The sequence below is a fragment of the Dendrobates tinctorius genome, unplaced genomic scaffold (assembly GCF_039654945.1).
Source record: "Dendrobates tinctorius isolate UK_male_01 unplaced genomic scaffold, ASM3965494v1 ptg000143l, whole genome shotgun sequence".
In the NCBI taxonomy this organism is placed as follows: Eukaryota; Metazoa; Chordata; class Amphibia; order Anura; family Dendrobatidae; genus Dendrobates; species Dendrobates tinctorius.
Genome location: NW_027361810.1, coordinates 14,902,072 through 14,927,761, shown reverse-complemented (window position 1 = coordinate 14,927,761; position 25,690 = coordinate 14,902,072). Strand labels below are relative to the sequence as shown.

At 43.2% G+C, this 25,690-nt stretch overlaps 1 protein-coding gene across 1 annotated transcript in view; it reads left to right on the top strand.

Moving 5' to 3' along the window:
- The window catches only part of DARS1 (aspartyl-tRNA synthetase 1), a 79,208-nt gene extending 61,846 nt beyond the window's left edge, over positions 1-17,362 (top strand). Inside the window, exons 12-18 of the mRNA XM_073545557.1 lie at positions 14,397-14,544; positions 14,827-14,973; positions 15,570-15,612; positions 15,781-15,861; positions 16,426-16,537; positions 16,813-16,884; positions 16,963-17,362. Of these exons, the coding sequence (XP_073401658.1) occupies positions 14,397-14,544; positions 14,827-14,973; positions 15,570-15,612; positions 15,781-15,861; positions 16,426-16,537; positions 16,813-16,884; positions 16,963-17,054 (695 nt within the window). The 3' untranslated portion in view covers positions 17,055-17,362. The remainder of the gene's footprint in view (positions 1-14,396; positions 14,545-14,826; positions 14,974-15,569; positions 15,613-15,780; positions 15,862-16,425; positions 16,538-16,812; positions 16,885-16,962) is intronic.
- The last annotated feature ends 8,328 nt before the right edge of the window (positions 17,363-25,690 follow it).

Sequence of the window (25,690 nt, the reverse complement as noted above, 5' to 3'; positions counted from 1 at the left end):
CTCCATGTACAAGAATATAACTACTATAATACTGCTCCCCATGTACAAGAATATAACTACTATAATACTGCTCCCCATGTGCAAGAATATAACTACTATAATACTGCCCCAATGTACAAGAATATAACTACTATAATACTGCCCCAATGTACAAGAAAATAACTACTATAATACTGCCCCTAAGTACAAGAATGTAACTACTATAATACTTCTCCTATATGCAAGAATGTAACTACTATAATACTGCTCCTACGTACAAGTACTATAATACTGCTCCTACGTACAAGTACTATAATACTGCTCCTACGTACAAGTACTATAATACTGCTCCTATGTACAATGATATAACTACTATAATACTGCTCCTATGTACAATAATATAACTACTATAATACTGCTCCTATGTACAAGAATATAACTACTATAATACTGCCTCCTATGTACAAGAATATAACTACTATAATACTGCCCCAATGTACAAGAAAATAACTACTATAATACTGCTCCTATGTACAAGAATATAACTACTATAATACTGCCTCCTATGTACAAGAATATAACTACTATAATACTGCCTCCTATGTACAAGAATATAACTACTATAATACTGCTCCTAAGTACAAGAATATAACTACTATAATACTGCTCCTATGTACAAGAATATAACTACTATAATACTGCCCCTATGTACAAGAATATAACTACTATAATACTGCCTCCTATGTACAAGAATGTAACTACTATAATACTGCTTCCTATGTACAAGAATGTAACTACTATAATACTGCTTCCTATGTACAAGAATATAACTACTATAATACTGCCCCTATGTACAAGAATATAACTACTATAATACTGCCTCCTATGTACAAGAATATAACTACTATAATACTGCTTCCTATGTACAAGAATATAACTACTATAATACTGCTTCCTATGTACAAGAATATAACTACTATAATACTGCTTCCTATGTACAAGAATATAACTACTATAATACTGCCCCTATGTACAAGAATATAACTACTATAATACTGCCCCCTATGTACAAGAATATAACTACTATAATACTGCTCCTATGTACAAGAATATAACTACTATAATACTGCTCCTATATGCAAGAATATAACTACTATAATACTGCTCCTATATACAAGAATATAACTACTATAATACTGAAAGAAAAAAAAATTGAGCCAGCTAGAGACGGAGGCGGCTGCAATTAACAAAGCTTTATTGGACAACTTAAAAATATGTTGGTTCTAAAAAATTTTCTTATAGCAAACACCAAGCACACCAGTGAGGCGGATCAACGCGTTTGCTATAAGAAATTTTTTAGACCCAACATATTTTTAAGTTGTCCAATAAAGCTTTGTTAATTGCAGCCGCCTCCGTCTCCAGCTGGATCAATTTTTTTTAATTCCTCTTGCTCCTAATTCATGTGAATGCTCACCACAGTCCGTGCTGGGCGTTGGCAGGCTTGGGGATTGCTTTGCAGACGGGTAAGCTGACTACACTTTTTTTACTTACTATAATACTGCCCCTAAGTACAAGAATGTAACTACTATAATACTGCTCCTATGTACAAGAATATAACTACTATAATACTTCTCCTATATGCAAGAATGTAACTACTATAATACTGTCCCCTATGTATAAGAATATAACTACTATAATACTGCCTCCTATGTACAAGAATGTAACTACTATAATACTGCTCCTATGTACAAGAATATACTATAATACTGCTCCTATGTACAAGAATATAACTACTATAATACTGCCCCTATGTACAAGAATATAACTACTATAATACTGCTCCCCATGTACAAGAATATAACTACTATAATACTGCTCCCCATGTGCAAGAATATAACTACTATAATACTGCTCCCCATGTACAAGAATATAACTACTATAATACTGCTCCCCATGTACAAGAATATAACTACTATAATACTGCTCCCCATGTGCAAGAATATAACTACTATAATACTGCCCCAATGTACAAGAATATAACTACTATAATACTGCCCCAATGTACAAGAAAATAACTACTATAATACTGCCCCTAAGTACAAGAATGTAACTACTATAATACTTCTCCTATATGCAAGAATGTAACTACTATAATACTGCTCCTACGTACAAGTACTATAATACTGCTCCTATGTACAATGATATAACTACTATAATACTGCTCCTATGTACAATAATATAACTACTATTATACTGCTCCTATGTACAAGAATATAACTACTATAATACTGCCTCCTATGTACAAGAATATAACTACTATAATACTGCCCCAATGTACAAGAAAATAACTACTATAATACTGCCCCTAAGTACAAGAATGTAACTACTATAATACTTCTCCTATATGCAAGAATGTAACTACTATAATACTGCTCCTGTGTACAAGAATATAACTACTATAATACTGCTCCTATGTACAATGATATAACTACTATAATACTGCTCCTATGTACAATAATATAACTACTATTATACTGCTCCTATGTACAAGAATATAACTACTATAATACTGCCTCCTATGTACAAGAATATAACTACTATAATACTGCCCCAATGTACAAGAAAATAACTACTATAATACTGCCCCTAAGTACAAGAATGTAACTACTATAATACTTCTCCTATATGCAAGAATGTAACTACTATAATACTGCTCCTACGTACAAGTACTATAATACTGCTCCTATGTACAATGATATAACTACTATAATACTGCTCCTATGTACAATAATATAACTACTATTATACTGCTCCTATGTACAAGAATATAACTACTATAATACTGCCTCCTATGTACAAGAATATAACTACTATAATACTGCCCCAATGTACAAGAAAATAACTACTATAATACTGCCCCTAAGTACAAGAATGTAACTACTATAATACTGCTCCTGTGTACCAGAATATAACTACTATAATACTGCTCCTATGTACAATGATATAACTACTATAATACTGTCCCCTATGTACAAGAATATAACTACTATAATACTGCCTCCTATGTACAAGAATATAACTACTATAATACTGCCCGCTTTATAAAGGAATTATCTAGGAGGATATATGTGTCATTAACTCCATATATTTCCTCTATGTCCGTGTTATGTGGCTGCACTGACTGCTGATGATTTTGGAGATAAATGAATCTATTTTTTTTATAGAAGATTTCATTATTTTTGGGCTTTGTCTTATTCTTTGGGCTATAGTATGAAGCTGAGCGCTGCGCTGTGTATAATTACTAACACTTATAACAGATCTAATGCCTCCGTAATTGTCACACAACGGTTCTTTTGCCCGGAGGAGAATAATTGGCATTAAAGAGTCTGAGCTCATTCAGGGCGCAAAGTAATTTAATTATCAAAGTAAGTGATAAAACTCTGCATTAGCGGGGGGGAGGGGTGACCTCCTTTTTGTTAGGCACTTTTTTTTATTGTGCTTTGTGGAAGCTATTCGCTCCATGTACCTGAACATGTGAGTGACAAAAGGATTAATGTGGATGATGTGATGGTTATATTACACACCTGAGAATGTTATGTGATCATATTTATATATCTCATATGTTTGTAGAGGTTGTAGCTTCACTTTTCTGTTAACGCTCTCAATCCACTGCTTCCATTAACAGCTGTTGAGCTAAATGATGAATGTCTGCTTCCAGCCTCCACTAGGGAGACCACACTACATACAGATTTATCCAGCCACAGCCACCACTAGGGGGAAGAGATGAGCAAACCCGAACTGTATTGTCGTACTGAACACCTAGTGTCCGTGCACGGACCCCAAACATCGACTTCTCCAGGAAGTCAGTGTTACTGTTCGGCACCCCAAACATTGGCCGTTTCCTACGCTGTCATCTGTGTGACTGAGTGAGAAACACCAGCATCCCTGATGGGCGATAAGTTAGTCACCACTGATCAGAGAGCTGCGGTTCCCACACTGTCAAGAATAGAGGGATCCCACGCCGTTTTTTTTTTTTTTTTCATTATTTAAATAAATCCTTTTTTTTTCTTTTTTAAAGGTGATTTTTGACAACCAGCCAAACTAAAGCAGACGACTCAGGACTGGTATTCTCAGACTTGTAAGGAGCCATGGACATTGTCCCTCCCCCCAGTATGAAGATAGCAGCACGCAGCCGCCCCAGAAAAGGTGCAGCTATTAGATACTCCAATTCTGGCGCTTTGCTCGGCTCTTCCCACTTGCCCTGGTGCAGTAGCAAGTGGGGTAATAGGTTTGGGGTTGACGTCAGCTGTTTTATTGCCTCTGACACCAAGCCCAAATGGAGTAATGGAGAGGCGTCTACAAGACGACCCCATTACTAACCCCATAGGTTAGTCTGTAAAATAAACACAGCCAGAAAAAAACCTTTAACTGAAATAATGACACAGACCCCTTTATTTGAAATAAAAATAAAAAACAAAGTTAGGCTGTGTGCCCACGTAGCGATTTTTAAGCGTAAACGTTTAAAAATCATGTACAGAGCGCACCCCATGCATTCCTATGGCATTCCGCACATGCTGTGCTAATGCTGCGCTTTTTTCCGCGGCGGAATCGCATCGCGGAAAAAATCGCAGCATGCTCATTCTTTTGTGCGGAATCGCAAAGAATTGCCGCGATTCCGCACCCATAGGAATGCATGAGAACCGCTTACTTCCCGCATGTGGCTATGCCCACCATGCGGGAAGTTAAGCGTCTCGTGTGCGGTTGGTACCCACGGTGTGGAGGGGAGAAGACTGTCCTCCAGGCCCTGGGTACCATACCCCTGTAAAAAAAAGAATAAAAAATAAAAAATCGGGGTATATTTACCTTCCGGCGTCCCGCGCTGCCATCGCGGGCCTCAGCGTTCCCAGTAATGCCTTGCGGCACGGTCCTGTGATGACGTAGTCTCGCGTGACTCTAGCGGTCTCGCGAGATCGCTATAGCAACGCGAGATCAACGTTATCACAGGTCTCGCAAGGCATTACTGGGAACGCTGAGGCTGGGAATGCAGCGCGGGACGCCGGAAAGTAAATATACCCCGATTTTTTTATTTTTTTTTAGCATTTTAACATTCTGTCTTTTACTATTGATGCCGCATAGGCGGCCTCAATAGTAAAAACCTGGTCACACTTGTCAAACACTATGTTTGACGAGTGTGACCAGCCTGTCAATCACTTTCCAAGCGATGCTTCAAATCGCTTGGAAAGTGCTTGAATATCGCACGCGAAAATCGCGGTGAAATCGCGCGGAAAAAATGCGCGATTTCTGGGAAGGAGTCCGGTTTTTAGTGTCCGGAATAAAACGCTACGTGGGCACATAGCCTTATACTCATCTTTACTCCTAATTCACTAAAGCCCATGTCACCTGTAAAAGACAGAAAATAATAAACAACCATAATACCTTTACGTCTAATCCACCGATGCCCATGTCCCCGGTTGTGATGGTGTGATATGTTATGTGGATGTCATTTTTTTGTATATTCCTATTTTTAACAATTCCAGTTATTTTCATAGTGTTTTTCTTATTACATTGTAAGTCTGCAGCCTCACTGTATCTGTCTTTTGATGACCCCCTGTAGTGCATTAATCCCTAAGGCCTTTTGTTCTCCTCTGGGAGGCAACTTTTTTGACCACCCCTGGACAAGGAAGGGGGTGGGGGGAAGAACGGCAGCTGGGACAAGTCAGTTCCGGTATAGACATGATGGTGAAAAGACTGCATTTCAGAGAGAAGGATCCATTTTTATCCTCTGGACGCTAGAGCTGTGGAATCTCGTTTCCCTGGACATTTTATCCTGATACTGGACTGCATTCTTATTCTGGACTATCTTATCCTCAGTGTGGTGGACTGAATATGGACCTTTTCGTATTTTTGCCTGAATAAAGGTCTTGGAATTGTTCACTCTTCGCCTGCTCTGTTGATTGTGTGATACCAGAGAAGGACCCCGTGACAACTGGTGGCAGCGGTGGGATCAACAGAGCGTCACCCAATGGAGAACCACCCACAGAGTGAGTACAGAAATTGGACTGTATGCAGTTTACAGGAGAGAGCCAGAGACCTGGGCCTGAACTACCAGGGACTGACTAAAGAGGCCTTAATCGATCTACTGGTGGACGCTAGCCCGGCCACCTCCTCCCAGATGTCTGAAGGACGAGCACTGGAGACAGGGATCCCCATCCAGAAAAGCCAGTGGTTGGTGTGGTATGAAGAAGAGATGGCGGTTCTGGGCCCCGGCGTCTCTCAGGAGTACAAGGAGGAGGCTGCCCGCCGGGCACAGCGGAGACAGGTAGCAATGGAGCTTGAAAAAGGGAGTAACGCAATGTGGAGTGTAACCCCAACAATCCAGGAGCCTGTACGGATCACCCGTACAGAGTTTAAGCCATTTGATGAGGCTTCTGGAGATGTGGAGGGGTTCTTCAAAGACTTTGAGCAGCAGTGTGCGGTGATGGAGGTGCCCCACTCTAGCTGGATGCGTTTGTTAGTGGGGCTCCTGAACGGAAGCTTGGAGGAGGCTTACCGAACCATTGATGCACTGCGGAATCGGGATTATAACATTGTAAAGCGGACTATCCTGGATTACCATGCTATCACCCCAGACTCATATAGGGCCAAGTTCCGAGACCTCCCATGCACCACGGGGGGATCGTTTAGGATGTATGCACATAAGATGTCCGAGGCATGTCGGAGATGGCTGGAAGCAGAAAACGCCTTTACTGTGGAAGATGTTATACAGGCGTTCCTTATAGAACAATTTCTTGCCAAGTGCCCTGCAGAGGTACGGGAATGGGTCCGGGAGCGCACGCCGTGTACCGTGGATAGAGCTGCAGCCCTGGCCGATGAAGCCCTTACTATCCGGCCGCAATGGAGGAGGCTTCCGGACAATGAACCACGGCCTGCTCCCGCGCCCCGTCCCCCTCCAATTATATCTGCCCTTCCACCTAGTCGCAAGCCGATGACAATCACGCCTCACAATCCTAGGCCCCAACAGTTCCGACCACGACCTGGGGGTATCACAGAGAGGAGGTGTTATGGGTGTGGGCAACCTGGACATTTGCAGTCTGGCTGTCCCTCCAAGATTCGGAGGGAGCCCCACCTCGTCCAGTGCATCTTGTACATTCCACCACACCTGAGGAAGAGCTACCACCACCCCCACCAGAGTGGACCACCGACCACGGCACCATAGATACCCCTCCTGGAGTGTACGGACTCCGGCCTCTGTCGTTTAGCTACTCAGAGCAACGGCAACGCCACCTGCAGGATGTCTTTATTGATGGATACAAAGTGTCAGGATTTAGAGACACGGGGGCATTCTTGACTATCGCTGACCCCCGTGTGGTTCGACCCGAGGCAATTTACCAGGGTCCGGGAATTTCCATTGTCCTGGCGGGCGGTGCCCGCAAATATATACAGCGAGCTTCTGTGCGTTTGGATTATGGTTGTGGAGAAAAACTGTGTTGGATTGGAGTTATAGGAGGACTTCCTGCAGATATCCTCCTTGGGAACGACATTGGGGAGTTACAGTGCCAATTTGTGGGAGCAGTCACCCGACTACAAGCCCTTCAAGCACTACGTCATCCGGACCCCACCGGGGAGCAACCACCACGAACCGCATCAGAGTCGGTAAGCAATACTTTCGCTGCTACTACATTGGGAGAGTCTTGGGACAGAGAGGAGTTTAGGAGAGAAATAGAGGGTGACACTACCTTAGCAGCCCTTAGGCGAAAGGCAGAAACTGGGCACATGGGAGATAATGGGGATGGCTTCACTCGAGAAAACGGACTGTATTATCGTGTAACAAAGGGCAGTGACCAGGGCAACCCTGACACAATGACCAGGCAACTCATTGTCCCTCACAAGTACAGGGCACAGCTACTTCAACTGGCCCATGACATCCCCTTGGCTGGGCATCAAGAGAGAAAAAGGACTGAAAAGAGACTCACCCAAAGTTTTTACGGGCCGGGCGTCTCGCAGTCTGTAGCCCATTATTGCCGCACCTGTGATGTGTGCCAGCGAATGCGGCATCCAGGCGCTCGACATAAGGTACCCCTGCAATCCCTGCCCATAATTGAGGAACCATTTCAACGTGTAGCCGTCGACATCATAGGTCCTCTGGCCCACCCCAGCAGGTCAGGGAAAAAATATATCCTGACCGTGGTGGATTATGCCACTAGGTATCCTGAAGCTGTGGCCCTGTCCAGTATTACAGCAGTAAAGGTAGCCGAGGCCCTTGTTACCATCTTTACCCGGGTAGGGTTTCCTAGTGAAATATTGTCGGATCAAGGCACTCCGTTCATGTCAGATCTGGTCCAGTCCCTATGGCATACCTGTGGTGTTCGAGCCATTCGCACCACCCCATACCACCCGCAGACCAACGGACTATGTGAACGCTTTAATGGAACCCTATAAAATATGCTGAGGGCTTTTGTTGACGTTGAAAAAGACTGGGAAAAGTACCTGCCACATCTCCTCTTCGCCTATCGGGAGGTTCCCCAAGAGTCCACAGGGTTCTCTCCCTTCGAACTACTGTTTAGCCGGAAGGTCCGTGGGCCTCTCACTCTTCTGAAAGAACATTTGGAGGGAGACATCTCAGATACTGGAATGCCCATCGTTCCCTATGTTCTAGAGCTCAGAGACCGTCTCGCCCAGCTAGCTACCTTCGCTAAAGAACATCAGCGAATGGCCCAGTTCATACAAAAAACCTGGTATGACCGTAATGCCAGGAACCGGGAATTTATGGAAGGACAGCAAGTGCTCATGATTACTGCTTCCCCTGCCAACAAGCTTCAAGCAGTGTGGGAAGGCCCTTATCAGGTTGTCAAGAAAATTAATGACACTAACTATGTTATTGCCCTGGACTCTAGTGGTCGACGACAGAAAACCGTCCACATTAACATGCTGAAAGACTACCACGACCGATCTCTGCCTGTTCTAGCTGTCTGCCACCCCCCTAGTGATACCGCCGACGACGAGTATCTCCCAGATCTCCTCCAGGTTGCCCAAGCGGGAGGATCACTGGAACAAGTGCCCCTGGGCTCCCATTTATCGGATATACAAAAGGACGATATTGTCGCCGTACTAAGGTCGAGGGCTGCTGCTTTCTCCTCAAAGCCGGGGATGACTACTCTCACCAGCCACCATGTGGAAACCCCCGGACAACGCCCCATCCAGCAGGCTGCCTACCGGGTTCCAGAGGCTGTTCAAGGCATGATAAAGAACGAACTGGAAGAGATGAAACAGCTGGGAGTTATTCAGCCATCTCACAGTTCTTGGGCCTCTCCTGTCGTCCTGGTCCCCAAGAAGGATGGTACAACACGATTCTGCGTTGATTACAGACGACTAAATGATGCCACCAAGAGTGATGCTTATCCCATGCCCAGGATTGATGACCTATTGGATTGTCTGGCCAGTGCCCAATTTGTGACCACGTTAGACTTGAGCAAGGGGTACTGGCAGATACCCCTGACGGAGGACGCTTGGGAGCGATCAGCCTTCATTACTCCATTTGGGCTTTATGAGTTCCTGGGAATGCCCTTTGGGATGAAAACTGCCCCCGCTACTTTCCAGAGACTGGTGGATCGACTGTTACAACAATGTCAGGACTTTTTCTGTGCTTACTTAGACGACATCGCCATTTTTAGCACAACCTGGGAGGAACATCTTAAACACTTGGGCATAGTGCTGGACTGTATCCTTACTGCAGGACTGACCATTCGCCCTGATATGTGCCAAATAGGGATGGCTGAGGTGCAGTACCTCGGGCATAGAGAAGGGGTTGGGACACTAAGGCCTGAGCCTGCCAAGGTGGAAGCCATTAGCAACTGGTGTAGACCCCAGACTAAAAAGCAGGTACTTGCGTTTTTAGGAACTGCTGGTTACTATCGCAAATTTGTTTCTAACTTCAGCACCTTGGCCAAGCCCCTAACCGACCTGACCCGCAAGAACATGCCTAGGAATGTGACGTGGACGACGGCATGCGAGGATGAGGATGCCTTTTCAGCGTTAAAGACTGCCCTCATCACTGCTCCTGTCTTGGCTGCCCCGGATTATAAACGCAGGTTCCTCGTGCAGACAGATGCATCCACCTTTGGGATTGGGGCAGTACTTAGCCAAGTGAACGCCGCCGGAGAAGAACATCCTGTTGCTTTTGCCAGTCGGAAACTACTGGATCGGGAAGTTGCCTATGCCACTATTGAAAAGGAGTGCCTTGCCATCGTATGGGCGCTAAAAAAATTGCAGCCCTACTTGTATGGCAGAGACTTCACAATTGTTACAGACCACAATCCCCTCACATGGCTGAATCGCCTATCAGGGGACAATGGAAGATTGCTGCGGTGGAGCTTGTCCTTACAACCCTACAGCTTCTCCATCCAATACAAGCGAGGAAGTCAACACCAGAACGCCGATGGGCTGTCTCGACAAGAAGAACCATAGGCTCCCCAGGCCGACCTACCCCTGCCACTGTACAAGGAATTATAAATAACTGAGCAATGTGGACTAAAGTGAGCAGGCCAGAGGTCTGTGTAGACTTCATGGCGGGCTCACTTATTATGGGGGGGGGAGAGGTTGTGATGGTGTGATATGTTATGTGGATGTCATTTTTTGTATATTCCTATTTTTAACAATTCCAGTTATTTTCATAGTGTTTTTCTTATTACATTGTAAGTCTACAGCCTCACTGTATCTGTCTCTTGATGACCGCCTGTAGTGCATTTATCCCTAAGGCCTTTTGTTCTCCTCTGCGAGGCAACTTGTTTGACTACCCCTGGACAAGGAAGGGGGTGGGGGGAAGAACAGCAGCTGGGACAAGTCAGTTCCGGTATAGACATGATGGTGAAAAGGCTGCATTTCAGAGAGAAGGATCCATTTTTATCCTCTGGATGCTAGAGCTGTGGAATCTCGTTTCCCTGGACATTTTATCCTGATACTGGACTGCATTCTTTCGTATTTTTGCCTGAATAAAGGTCTTGGAATTGTTCACTCTTCGCTTGCTCTGTTGATTGTGTGATACCAGAGAAGGACCCCGTGACACCTGTAAACCGATAAATATAATAAACAACCATATCCCTCACCTGTCCAACGTGAAAATAATCTATATCTGTCCCACGAACATCCAGGTCATTTGGATAGCCATCACATCAGTGATGCTGATGAACCTCGATGGGGTAACCGGTGCTTTAAGTTAGGTGACTTGGCTATGAACTCCAGTGACCTTTCTCATGGGAGTTCAGTGCTACAAACTGATGTGACCTCTATCCAAATCATCTGGATCTTTGTGGGACAGATATGGATTATCTTCACGTTGGACAGGTGAGGGATATGGTTGTTCAGTATTTTTTTTTCCTTTTTACAGGGGACATGGGGATCGGTGGATTAGGCATAAAGGTGAGTATTATGGTTGTTTATTATTTTCTGTCTTTAACAGGTGACTTGGGTTTCAGTGGATTAGGTGTAAAGGTGCTTATAACTTTGCTTTTCTTAAATTAAAAAAAAAAAGGTGTCAGTGTCTTTGTTTCAATTAAATGATCACAAGTAATTTTTTTATTCATCTATTTATAGCACACGTGCCGGCTGTCAAATACTCTCTTCAGCCTCGCCTGTTCTTGCTGTTATCAGCTACAGCAGGCGTACGCTGATGAGAGTAGTACTCTCTCATCAGCCAAACTTGTGACTGGATGTTTGGACTTTCCATTCATCTGAATGGGGCCCTTTTTCGAGTTTGGGTACTATTCTGGTACCTGAACTGAACTTGTTTTTAAATGATCAGCCGAACCCATTGAACCTGAACATCTACGGGTTCGCCCATCACTATTAGAGGGAGCTCACTACATACAGATTTATGCAGCCACAGCCACCACTAGGGGGAGCTCACTACTGACAGATTTTTACAGCTATCACTAGAGGAAGCTCACTACATATAGATTGATATAGTCACCAATAGATGGAGCTCACTACCTACAGATAGATACAGTTACAACTAGAGGAAGCTCACTACATACAGATTTATACAGCCACCACTAGGAGGAGATCACTACATACAGATTTATACGGTCACCACTAGAGGGAGCTCACTACATACAGATTTATACAGCCACCACTAGGGGGAGTTCACTACATATAGATTTATACAGTCACCACTAGAGGGAGCTCACTATATTCAGATAGATACAGTTAGAACTAGAGAGAGCTCACTACGTACAGATTTATACAGCCACCACTTGAGGAAGTTCACTACATACAAATTATACAGCCACCACTAGGAGGAGCTTACTACATACAGGTTTATACAGTCACCACTAGAGGGAGATCACTAAATACAGATTTATACAGCTACCACTAGAGAGAGCTCATTACATAAAGATTTATACAGCTACCATTAAAGGAAGCTCACTGCATGCAGATTTATACAGTCACCACTAAGGGAGCTCACTATATGCATATTTATACAGTCACCACTAGGGGGAGTTCACTACATATAGATTTATACAGCTACCATTAGAGGAAGATCACTACATACAGATTTATAGTCACCACTAGGGGGAGCTCAGTACACACAGATTTATACAGTCACCACTAGAGGGAGCTCACTGCATACAGTTTTATACAGCCACCGGTAGGGGGAGCTCACTGCATACAGCTTTAGACAGTCACCACTAGAGGGAGCTCACTACATACATATTTATACAGCCACTGTTAGGGGGAGCTCACTGCATATAGATTTATACAGCCACCAGTAGAGGGAGCTCATTATATACAGATTTATACAGCCACAACTAAGGGGAGCTCACTACATACAGATTTATACAGCTATCACTAGAGGGAGCTCACTGCATACAGCTTTATACAGTCACCACTAGAGGGAAATCACTACATGCAGATTTATACAGCCACCACTAGGGGGAGCTCATTACATACAGAATTCTACAGCCACCAGTAGAGGGAGCTCACTACATACAGATTTATACTGCCACCACTAGAGGGAGCTCACTACATACAGATGTATACAGCCACCACTAGAGGGAGCTCACTACATACAGATTTATACTGCCACCACTAGAGGGAGCTCACTACATACAGATTTATACAGCCACCACTAGGGGGAGCTCACTACATACAGATTTATACAGCCACCACTAGGGGGAGCTCACTATAAACAGATGTATACAGCCACCACTAGAGGGAGCTCACTACATACAGATTTATACAGCCACCACTAGGGGGAGCTCACTACATACAGATTTATACAGCCGCCACTAGGGGGAGCTCACTACATACAGATTTATACAGCCACCACTAGGGGGAGCTCATTACATACAGGTTTATACAGTCACCACTAGAGGGAGCTCACTACATACAGATTTATACTGCCACCACTAGAGGGAGCTCATTACATACAGATTTATATAGCTCTTATAAATGTATCAATAATACATCTATTTTCTGTAAACTCACTCTAGTGGCAGCCACAGGTTATTACATGGCAATCAAGTTGCAGCCCACTACAATGAGTGTCAGCTGCTGTTACTCACTGTCATGTGGCAGAAGTCCCTACTCTCATGACTTTATTAAGATTCTCTTTGTTTTTATTTTAAATGTAGTTCTTCTGTTTGTTTTTTTGCAAGTTCAGCTTATTTGTAATATTTGATCATTTTTAATAATGTGCTTTTTGTTTCAATTCTCCTGTTCTCACTACTTAAAAATCATTCGGGTCCGCAGCTGAGAGTTTGCTGCGTTTGTATATAACCTCCACATTGCCATGTGAACAGACGGACTTCTTGCTGACACATTTTACAAGCCATGGCACATTGTAGCAAACTATCAGCACAAGAGAGCGCTATGCTTAAAGATGATTGTCTTCAATTGTAACAAACCCTCAGCTGTGAGAGTTATTCGGTCAGGATGGTTTTTCGTTGTTTTATTAGAATTAGATTTTTTTTTTCCTGACAGCAAGCTGAGATCTTGAAAAGGGGCAGAATTGAACACTGTGTATTAGAAAGTTGTAGAACTCTTCGTCATGCAGTGATTAAACCTAATGTGTAAATCTGGAGCCAGATCCTGTGCTCGACCCATGGAGGGACGGGGTGTTGCCGCTCACAGCAGTGCTGGCCGCTGTACATCTACATGCACAGGAATAGATGCTGCTGTAATATATGTTCTGTGGTGGAGTGTGGCGCCCTCCAGTGGATCTCCCGTGTAACTGCATTTTTTTTTTTTATTTTGATGTCTATTCTCTATATATAAAAAATACTAATTTTAAGAATAAGATATAATTGTGACATTTCTTGTGAATACTGAGCGTTATGGTCTTACTGGCCTTTAATGGTTTGTGTGCTGTTTCATTCATTCTTAGTAACCCGTTTTTGGTGACTTTGTTGTGTTTCTTACAGTTTTCCGTGCGGAGGATTCTAACACTCATCGTCACCTGACGGAGTTCGTAGGCCTGGATATCGAGATGGCGTTCAGCTACCATTATCATGAAGTTGTGGATGAGATTGCGGACACCCTGGTTCAGATATTTAAGGGATTGCAGGAAAGGTAATGTGACTTTCTATGACTTATATGGCAGGTTGGAGGTGGTTTGCATAGTCTTGCAGCCCAGCGCTGTTTTTCTAGCGACATTCATGATCACAGCAATGAGGATAAATAATAATAACTTAGATAATAAATGTCCATAAAGTTCTGCTTGACAACTGCTCCCTCTTGTGTTGATTCTAGTTATTGCAGTCACAATTTTATAGTCGTTTGTATTCGGGGTCGCCTGACTTCTTTATAACTGGATTTACTTGTATTGATTTTATTTTTAATTTATTTTTATAGATTTCAGACTGAAATCCATACAGTGGGCAAACAATATCCTTCCGAGCCTTTTAAGTTCTTGGAGCCCACGTTACGCCTGGAGTACCGAGAGGGTGTCGCAATGTTACGTGAGGCTGGAGTAGAAATGGGAGATGAAGAAGATCTCAGGTGAGTATTTTTAACTGATATTTGCAAAACATACATTTCTTCTGCTGAGTGTTAATAGGGGTCATTGTGTAGTGTAGGTTCGGCCATATTGGACTTAGCTTGTCTGTAACAGACTGAAAATTTACGAGGCGTGATCCATCATTGAAGGATTCACAGCCAAACTGCTCAGTACCTCAGTATAATACCTTCCATTTTCCTGCTTTTTAGTAAGTGTTTATCTCACCTCAATGCTGGATTCACAGATACACTGCTCAGTACTGCTGAATAATGTCCTGCATGCTGCTGCTTCTCACATCTTCTACATAGAGACAGGGGAGCAGGAGTCCCTCTTGTCTGTGTGCTCTGTGTATAGGAGACATCATAGCAGGAGGTCTCTACTAGCTGAACATTGGGAAAAAATTCAGGATACAAGTCATATAATGGCCCAAAGTAGTGTTATTCCTCATGTACACAGGGCAGCTTATCCTGAGACATAAGGTACATAGAAGTCTATGCAGGATTTTGGAGCTTCCATCACTGTGAAGATCTATTAAGGTCTGTTCAGAGACCTCACTGCCTGGTGTAGACATCATGGACTTACTCTGTTTTTTCCCCAGCACCCCCAATGAGAAACTTCTGGGACGGTTAGTGAAAGAAAAGGTGAGTTCACATTTCTCAGAATTATTATGCACATAATTACAGTTTTCTTTCAGTACAATAAAGAGAAAAATAATCCTGTGACTCCAGCTTGACCCGTAGGCTTACAGTCGAATGTACGTTGATCTGGTAGATGCTGATGTCAGATATTCTGCTCTGTTTATCTCTCAGTACGACACTGATTTCTACATCCTCGATAAATATCCATTGGCTGTGAGACCTTTCTACACAATGCCCGACCCCCAGGAGCCGGTGCGTATTATACCCATAATAGAAGTGTTCAGCATTTTCAAAGGGATTAAATGGTGTCAGTGTGCTCATGTTATAGGACCCCCGATGTCAGTGTAGCCCAGTTCTCTGACCCTCTGATGTCAGTGTGCCTAAGTTCCAGGACCCCTGGTGTCAGTGTACTCGTATTCTGGGACCCCCCGATGACAGTATGCCTGAGTTCTAGGACTTACAGTGTTAGTGTGCGCTAGCTCTATGACCCCTGAAGTCCGTGTGTCCAGTCTTGAACCCCCGGTGTCAGTGTGCCCCAGTCCTAGGACCACTAGTGTCAGTGAACACCAGTCTTAGGACACCCAGTGTCAGTGTTCCCCTGTTCTATGACCCCAGTGGCAGTGTGTCACAGTTCTATGGCCTGCAATGTCAATGTGCCGCAGTGCTAGGTCTCCCAGTGTCAGTGTGCCGCAGTCGTAGGACCCCCAGTGTCTGGATAACGCAGTGCTAGGTCTCTCGGTGTCAATGTGCCACAGTTCTAGGTGTCAGTGTGAATGCTGCTAATAGTAATATTTTCTTCTCACTTTTTTTGCACAGAAATATTCCAACTCGTATGACATGTTCATGAGGGGTGAAGAGATCCTGTCGGGGGCTCAGAGAGTGCACGACGCTCAGCTGCTGACTGAACGAGCGCAGCACCATGAGATCGGTAAGAAATCCGGATGACACAATCTGGGATCCATATGACAGCACCGTGGTGATGTGTATTTCCAGAGAGAAGTCTATGATCTGCAGACACTGGAATGTCCGCCAGCATTAATCACAATCCTGAGTATCAGCAGAGGAGCTGTGTACACAAAACGGGAGGCTGTGTGCTGTATTGTTATATTGCGGTCGCACTGGAGCAATTATAAATGGCTGCAAAGTTATTGACGACCTTTAAAATCATAGAAAAAATAATGCACTAATTTTTTTTTTCTTAAGACTTGGAGAAAATCAAGGCGTACATTGACTCCTTCCGGTACGGAGCTCCACCTCACGCCGGCGGCGGCATCGGTAAGAACGGGTCACTTCTACATCCTCTACATCCAGTGTACTTTCTCCCCCGTGACTCCCTGTTTTCCTCTGCCGTAGGTCTGGAGCGGGTCACCATGCTGTACCTTGGACTGCACAATGTCCGCCAGACCTCCATGTTCCCCCGTGACCCCAAGAGGCTTACCCCATAAGACGCCCCCAGAGCTGGAATCACCTGCTAGCCACCACCTTTCTGTGCACTATGGAAGCCGTACCGCCAGGCTGCCGCCAGTCCTGTTAGATCTCCCTCTGGTCCGAGACGGGTTTATATCCTGTAGGTAACGGGCAGCGCTAATCCTGTGATCACTAATCGCCTGTCTGGGCCGGAGACCTGTAACCTCGTACGATAACGTCCTAATCAATGTCTTTTATAACGATAACTGCACAGTGCCATAAAGTGCCGAACGCTGCAAAAGCAAGTGACTCCTAACGAGGCAATTAGTAAAGTACTTGAATACGATCGAGGTCACGCGACTTTTCTTTCTTTGTGGGGGGAGGGGAATAATGGCGGGGCTCCTATATCAATGTCCGAGGTTGTCTCTCGCTGACTTTTCTTGGTCTGACCCCCCCCCACCAGCCGAACACCAGTGACCAAAGCCGGATCACTTATTAAGACCCCTCTAAGGTCTGCACCCTGAGAGCTAACAGGATGACAGCAGGACTGGAGGTGCAGATTTGTGATAGGGAAAGCCACCTGCCATTACTGCTCCCTCCCGTGTGATGCCCCTTTATTAGGCTGACGTAGAGGTGGCCCACCCATGCAAAGCAGGAGGGACGTCATATGTGGGGCTGGCAGATGCTAATCTCCCCCCCTCCTGTAGAGGGCGCTGCTGTGTAAATGTACGGACAGCTGCATCTTCCCTTTATCGCAGCTGATCCGTGCAGGTTTCCGCAGACGGATTTCTGACCCTTCACCAAAGTCCAGAAAAGGGGTGGTGCTGAAGCAAACAGCAGCCTAGATCTGAGCGTCCTGACCCGTGACTGCTAGAAACAGCTCCTCTCCTGCCCACGGGTTGTGTCTGGGTGTAAGTGCATGGAGCCGAGCTGCAGTACCACATGTAACCTGTGGACAGATGTTATTGGACGAAAATGACCATGTGTTTCCAATTATGTGCAACTCCTTTAATAGTCCCTTTTTGGCGTGTCGCCTTATGTGCAACCTCATTAAAGGGGTTGTCAACGTTTGAGGACAATTTTTTTTTCCCTTAAATGGCTGGATTTGTGTCCAGAAATTATTTTTGCTATTTGGTTTTATTAAAAAAGTTGCACAGTTTGGCTTTTTCTGGCTCCTTGGTTTTTTTTTTGCACATTCAGTTTTGAGATGGTCATAAATTAGCTGAGAGGAGCTCAGAAAAGACAGATAAGAGTTAGAAACTCTCAGAATGAGCTCACTGACATGTGCTCAGTTAACCCATTCTGCAGCCAGCAGTAAACCGCGCAACGCTGCAGCTATAGAAGGCAAATAGTGCAAAATGTTTAATGAAAGTCAATGACAAAAATGATTTTTAGCAAAAAGTACATGTATTTAAGTAAAAACAAAATAATCTCTCCAAAAAGGTGAAGAAGTTTTTTAAAGGGGTATTCTCATCTCCAAGATCCTATCCCAATATGGAATAGGAGGAATAATAATAGCAAATACCTCCAATTAGAAATGTAGCATAGTTCTTCTGATTTGCTATGTCGCTTACCCCATGTGCAGGGCTGTGCAGTAGTCAACTAAATCTCACTATATGAGTGGTCGTAACCATGGATACCTAACCTTCTGCAATGCCCTCCACATAATCAGAAGAACTATACTAATTTGTAATTGGACATATTTGTTAGTATTATTATTACACCTACTACATATTGGGATAGGGTCATGGAAGTGGGAATATCCCTTTAAGCACTTTATTGTGAGTATAGAAGCCGTCCTCCCTGCTCGTCTGATGCGCTAGGAGCGGTACATCAGACCCCGGTCATATATTCAGCCCTCTGACAGGAGGCGCTGCCGGTTACTGTCCGATCTCCCAGCTCTTGTGATGCCGCTGTCAGGTCCGCTTCATATCGCAGGAATAATGTCGCTATCCGAGGAGCGTGCGGCGCGCAGATAACTCAGATTTACGAGCCGCATCTCAATGTCATCGCAGCCGAGTTCTCGGACACAAACTTCTCAATTGTCTTTCCAAAGTTACATCTTATACGTTGTGTTCTGGAAAGGAAAAAGCCGCCAGTGATCCTCCAAAATCACAGCTAACCGCTAATGACCCAGACGGTCAGTGCTTCATCGCTCATCGGGTGGTGTCGTTCGCTAACAGCGCCGCCGTCTGGTGGACTGAACTGCTGCTCCGTGATCGGAGATGGAGAATATTAAAGGGGTTCTCTGCAAATAAAGACATAACTAAAGAAAATGTCATTATAAAATAAATTGCTAAATAGCTTTATGTAGCTAATCACACTTGTTTTGTCCAGGGAGGTAATCAATATTAAATTGTTCATCACCCTGTTACTCTGATCGAAACAATTGCTTGTGAGAATGTGCAGTAAGAAGCTTCACCCACTGCTGTCCTCCCTATCTATCTGATCTAATACTGGAGTCACCAGGAGTGCTGAGGTAAGAAGAGGCTGCTCACACTGCTGTCTTCCTCATCTATCTGATCTAATACTGGAGTCACCAGGAGTGCTGAGGTAAGAAGAGGCTGCTCACACTGCTGTCTTCCTCATCTATCTGATCTAATACTGGAGTCACCAGGAGTGCTGAGGTAAGAAGAGGCCGCTCACACTGCTGTCCACCTTGTCTATCTGATCTAATAGTGGAGATATCAGGAGTGCTGAGGTAAGAAGAGGCTGCTCACACTGCTGTCTTCCTCATCTATCTGATCTATTACTGGAGTCACCAGGAGTGCTGAGGTAAGAAGAGGCTGCTCACACTGCTGTCTTCCTCATCTATCTGATCTAATACTGGAGTCACCCGGATTGCTGAGGTAAGAAAAGGCTGCTCAAACTGCTGTCTACCATGTCTATCTGATCTAATAGTGGAGATATCAGGAGTGCTGAAGTAAGAAGAGGCCGCTCACACTGTTGTCCTCCCTATCTATCTGATCTAATACTGGAGTTACCAGGAGTGCTGAGGTAAGAAGAGGCCGCTCACACTGCTGTCTACCATGTCTATCTGATCTAATAGTGGAGATATCCGAAGTGCTGAAGTAAGAAGAGACTGCTCACACTGCTGTCCACCTTGTCTATCTGATCTAATAGTGGAGATATCAGGGGTGCTGAGGTAAGAAGAGGCCGCTCATACTGCTGTCCTCCTTATCTATCTGATCTAATACTGGAGATACTAGGAGTGTTGAGGTAAGAAGAGGCTGCTCACACTGCTGTCCACCCTGTGTATATGATATAATACTGGAGGTAACAGCAGTGCTGAGGTAAAATGAGGCTAGTCCCTAACAATTTTCAAGACCTTTGCTTGCTGTCAGTGAATGGAACATGCTTGTCAATATCCAGAGTGGTGAAACGGTTTAAAAACTGGAGAAATGCGCCTGTCCACTGTTTTGAAAGGTTAACTCATGGCTGCTCCATGTTTTCTATTCTCTGAGTTATTGTTCATAGGTCACCTGGTGTCGCCACATTAAATCTCAGTTTCGGCTGCTATTGCTCACATTAAACTTCTGATAGCTTCCAGCTCTCTGCCCAGCGCACACATAAATACAGTGGACATTTTCATCCTCACAACCCTAGAAAGGTTCGATGTCCACCGGCGCTGAACACACCCGCCGTGCTGTAATCTGTGCATACATAATCCTTTATTCACAGGAAAAAAAATGTGTATTACGTAGGTCCAGACGGATTGTAGCCAGTCACATCTCCCATCTGTAGGTGGAGCAAAACCTGGCGCTGTCTGACAGCAGTAGAGAAGGCCTTGCACAATCATTCTGGCACCCATCAATCACGGAGAGGGATTGTACTATGTAGTAACCTTGGTTCTGTTACTGTATCTGTGTAGTAACCTTGGTTCTGTTACTGTATCTGTGTAGTAACCTTGGTTCTGTTACTGTATCTGTGTAGTAACCTTGGTTCTGTTGCTGTATCTGTGTAGTAACCTTGGTTCTGTTGCTGTATCTGTGTAGTAACCTTGGTTCTGTTGCTGTATCTGTGTAGTAACCTTGGTTCTGTTGCTGTATCTGTGTAGTAACCTTGGTTCTGTTACTGTATCTGTGTAGTAACCTTGGTTCTGTTACTGTATCTGTGTAGTAAGCTTGGTTCTGTTACTGTATCTGTGTAGTAACCTTGGTTCTGTTGCTGTATCTGTGTAGTAACCTTGGTTCTGTTGCTGTATCTGTGTAGTAACCTTGGTTCTGTTGCTGTATCTGTGTAGTAACCTTGGTTCTGTTACTGTATCTGTGTAGTAACCTTGGTGGTTCTGTTGCTGTATCTGTGTAGTAACCTTGGTGGTTCTGTTGCTGTATCTGTGTAGTAACCTTGGTGGTTCTGTTGCTGTATCTGTGTAGTAACCTTGGTTCTGTTGCTGTATCTGTGTAGTAACCTTGGTTCTGTTGCTGTATCTGTGTAGTAACCTTGGTTCTGTTGCTGTATCTGTGTAGTAACCTTGGTTCTGTTGCTGTATCTGTGTAGTAACCTTGGTTCTGTTGCTGTATCTGTGTAGTAACCTTGGTTCTGTTGCTGTATCTGTGTAGTAACCTTGGTTCTGTTGCTGTATCTGTGTAGTAACCTTGGTTCTGTTGCTGTATCTGTGTAGTAACCTTGGTTCTGTTGCTGTATCTGTGTAGTAACCTTGGTTCTGTTGCTGTATCTGTGTAGTAACCTTGGTTCTGTTGCTGTATCTGTGTAGTAACCTTGGTTGTGTTGCTGTATCTGTGTAGTAACCTTGGTTCTGTTGCTGTATCTGTGTAGTAACCTTGGTTCTGTTGCTGTATCTGTGTAGTAACCTTGGTTCTGTTACCGTATCTGTGTAGTCTGCTCCGTTTTGGTACCATATCTATGCAGTAATCTCGGTTGTGTTTCCAGAGCTATTGAAAATTATATTAGTTTCTGCTGTTATTTCTGATGTTGAACTTCTGATAGCTTCCAGCTCTCTGCCCAACGCACACATAAATACTATGTAGGCAATTTCATCTGGACAACCCCAGATAGGTCAGATATCCACCGGCATTGGCCCCCGGAGCCGCCATCTTGATGATGCCGGGCTTCATTGGAGATCAGTCATTTTACTGTAAACTGCATTGTTTTATTGTATACAAAAGAAATACCGTAATTGCAAGTTCAAGTTCCCTGGTGGGGATAAAAATAAAGTGAAAATTAATATACAAAAAAGTTTTGAAAAATATTTATTTAAAATATGTATAATATATATTAATATATAATCACCCCCACTTTTCGAGTACAGAAATATAAGTTTAACAAACAATACAAAACAGATTTGTCAAAGTTTAAAATGATTTAGCCCATAACTTAAACACCTTGAAGAGAAAAAAATCTACACGCCAGCACTACACTAATAAATGTGATAAAAAGAGATCAAAAAGTCTCGTATGAGCTCCCAAGGGGTGCCAAGAAAAACGACTGACCTGTACGAAAAACACGAGCCCCCAAACGGCAACTTCACTGGAAAAATTAAAAAGTTGCCGATCTAAGTAAATACCAACACGAAAATCAATTCCAGAATTGTGGGCTGTTTTTTCTATTTATTGGGGCTCAGAACTTAACCCCAGTTTAATTTTTGTTTTCTCCCATTTTTCAGTACATTAAAAATAAAAGAAATCCTCATTTTTCTTCTTACGCAACTGTGTAGCGAAAAAAAAAAATCACATGATCGCCTAAGATTTTAGGCAAAAGTCAAATTAGTCCAGAAAGACGGACAGATGGACGTTTGCGCCAAAAAAAAAAAGTTGCAATTGACAAATAAACCAAAAACCTCTGGAAAGCCCAAACCTTGTCCATCATGGTGAGTGTTAACATAATTTAAAATATATACAGTATATATAAAGCCGAGCAACACATGGAAAACAGACGTTACTAAAGTCGCAAATAGAAATAAAGTGAAAAAAATTGTATTATAATGAAAAATGTAAAAAAGTGGAAATGAAAAACAGGCGCAATATGTAAAAAAAAAAAAAAAAAAAAAAAAAAAGGGTGAAAATTAACCCCTTTCCGACATCGGGCGTACATTTACGCCGATGTCGGACTCCCTCCCTTTGATGTGAGCCCACATCTTTTCCAGCACATGTCAGTTGTTTTGAACAGCTGACATGTGCCCGCAATAGCCGAGGGTGGAATTGCAATCCACCCGCAGCTATGAACCGCTGCTGTGAAACGCTGACTGCAGCATTTAACAAGGACTTCCGGCAATCCCGCCAGAAGAACTAGATCTGACCATCGCTTCTATGTAGCTGAGCTGATCGGGTTATGGCAACTTCTAGTCTCCCATGGAGAGTATTGAGGTTTGCCAAAAGTAAAAAAAACAAAAAAGCGTTTAAAAATATCCTGTAGACTGTGCGCTCTTGCGGGCAGGGTCCTCCCTCCTGTGACCTGTGTGTGTCTTGTTTTGCTCATGTTTGTTGTACTTGTCTATATTTGCTCCTTTCTCATATAAAGCGCCATGGAATAAATGGCGCTATAAAAATGTATAATAATTAAATCACTCCCCTTTCGCCTCATTCTAAATAAAACAATAAAAATAAAATCACGCATACACATATTGGGCATCGACCTCAAAAATTGTGGAGGGCACCACTAAGGGATCACCAATTACATGCTTAAGACCAATATCATAAACCAGAGAAGAGGCATGTAAAGAGGAGGGATCACCAATAAGGTATAACAAACTACAAGAAAATAAATAAACTTTTTATTGATCATCCAAAACAACATGCAGTGCACTTATAAAAACAGTTAAAACCGCACAATCGCGTTCATTTAACACAATAACCCCTGCACAAACCCTTCATGATGCTATTATTTGCAAATGTGCTAACAAAGCACCTGGTATAAGTATATAGAATCTTATCAACAGGTAATGAAAAGCATACACTCCACCTTCCACCTTATATAATAATGGATGCAAACTATCTAGTTAGTCTAACAAAATGTTAGAACAAAAGAACTGCTCAAATTAGCACAAAAAACCCCTAATAAACAGTGTGTATGCACAAATGAGAGCATAGGAGTTAATAGGGTAAAAGGCTGCTAATGCAGTATAAACAGGCCGAAAAACAAGGGTCCCAATTGCCAATGGCCCCCTCTATACAACCTGTTAAGAGCAAAATAATGCTGGCAGGTAAAGCCCTAATCCAGTAACCAGTGGAGGTAAGAGTGAGAAGTGGTGAGGCAGGGGCAGAGGAAACGCCCGACGCGTTACGCCAGAGCAACTGGCTTCATCAGGAGCAGTGTCATGTGAGTGGATGGTGTATAAATACCCATAACATCAGCTTTCAGCCAGGGAACAGGTGTGAGAGCAAGGCTCAAGGGTTGCCATGACATAGTGCAATAATCACAAACCGGAAGGGAGGTGTCTGGTTTTGCACAGCCGCAATAGACTGAGATGAAGTCTTCATAATGGTGTACCAAAATGGCGCTGAGAAAAGTCTAATGCGCATGCCCAAAGTAGCGCAACTTCCGGAACCACACCGGAAGTAGAATGTCCGGTGTTGCGCAGCCGTAATAGGCCAAAATAAGGCGTACAAAGTACACCAAAATAGCTTCTGGCGGGCTCCAGAGCGCATGCCTAGATACAAAAGACATTAATGAGCGGGTAAGGGCCACCAGCCATCTCCCACATCTTATCAGAGACCGGAAGCCATAAAAATATGAAAAAAAAAAAAAAAAAACACTCTGCAATAAAGATAACAGAATCCCAGTTTTAGAATGAATGCGTTAAGAGAGCTTAAAGTCATAAGCCACAGTTCTATTAAGGTGCTACTTGGTATAATAGAAAAAGTGTATGAAAAAATACCATACAGAAAGGGATAGGAGAGAACGAAAAAGGGGTTAAATGGGGAATTAGAATAGCGGCTAGTTATATCATGATGAGACCACATGTGTGCCTTACAATAAAGTTAAGGCAACTAGCCTGAAGATATAGCCTGAAAATATACACAAAGAGAGAAAACCCAAGTCTCATATGAGTTTGACAGACTAACAGTCCCATGCTTTCTTTTGCATTTAATTAAAAAACCATGGTTTTTTAAGCAGATAGAATACAATTCATCTGCAGAGTTGAAATACCAAGAATAAATAAGTTTTAAATTTATATTCCTTAAATTTTAATCAGATTTTACCCCTATAGCTTATTGCAATTACAACAATAAATATACACTTATGAAAATAAGAAAAAAAAAATAAAATAAAATAAAAAATAATGTATATATGAACAAAAGCCAGTATATACTGATATAATAATTGACTAGCCCCCATGAGAAAGCGCAAGGACCGGCAAACATTATGAAAATCAAAATAGGTCCATCAAAGATCTAAAACGGATTTGATTGCAGTGACCAATTCTCAGTCTGTGAGCACAAAAGTTGAATACTAGGCAATAAAGATGTCCATGTCCAGTTGAGCCGTAAAGGAGAAGGAGACTAAGAAATCTGTTGAAATAAAAAATGAAAATATATGAAAAAGCTATACACAAAAACCATAAAGTAGAAACCCAGAGGGAGCACAACAGAGTCACGATCATTTATAGTTGTTTGTAAAACCCTGTAAAAAGTAATTCTGCATTCAGACCCCTTGGAGAGAGACTGCCCAGATCGTGTATCTATTTGGATTCACATCTGAGCAGTCTCAGGCC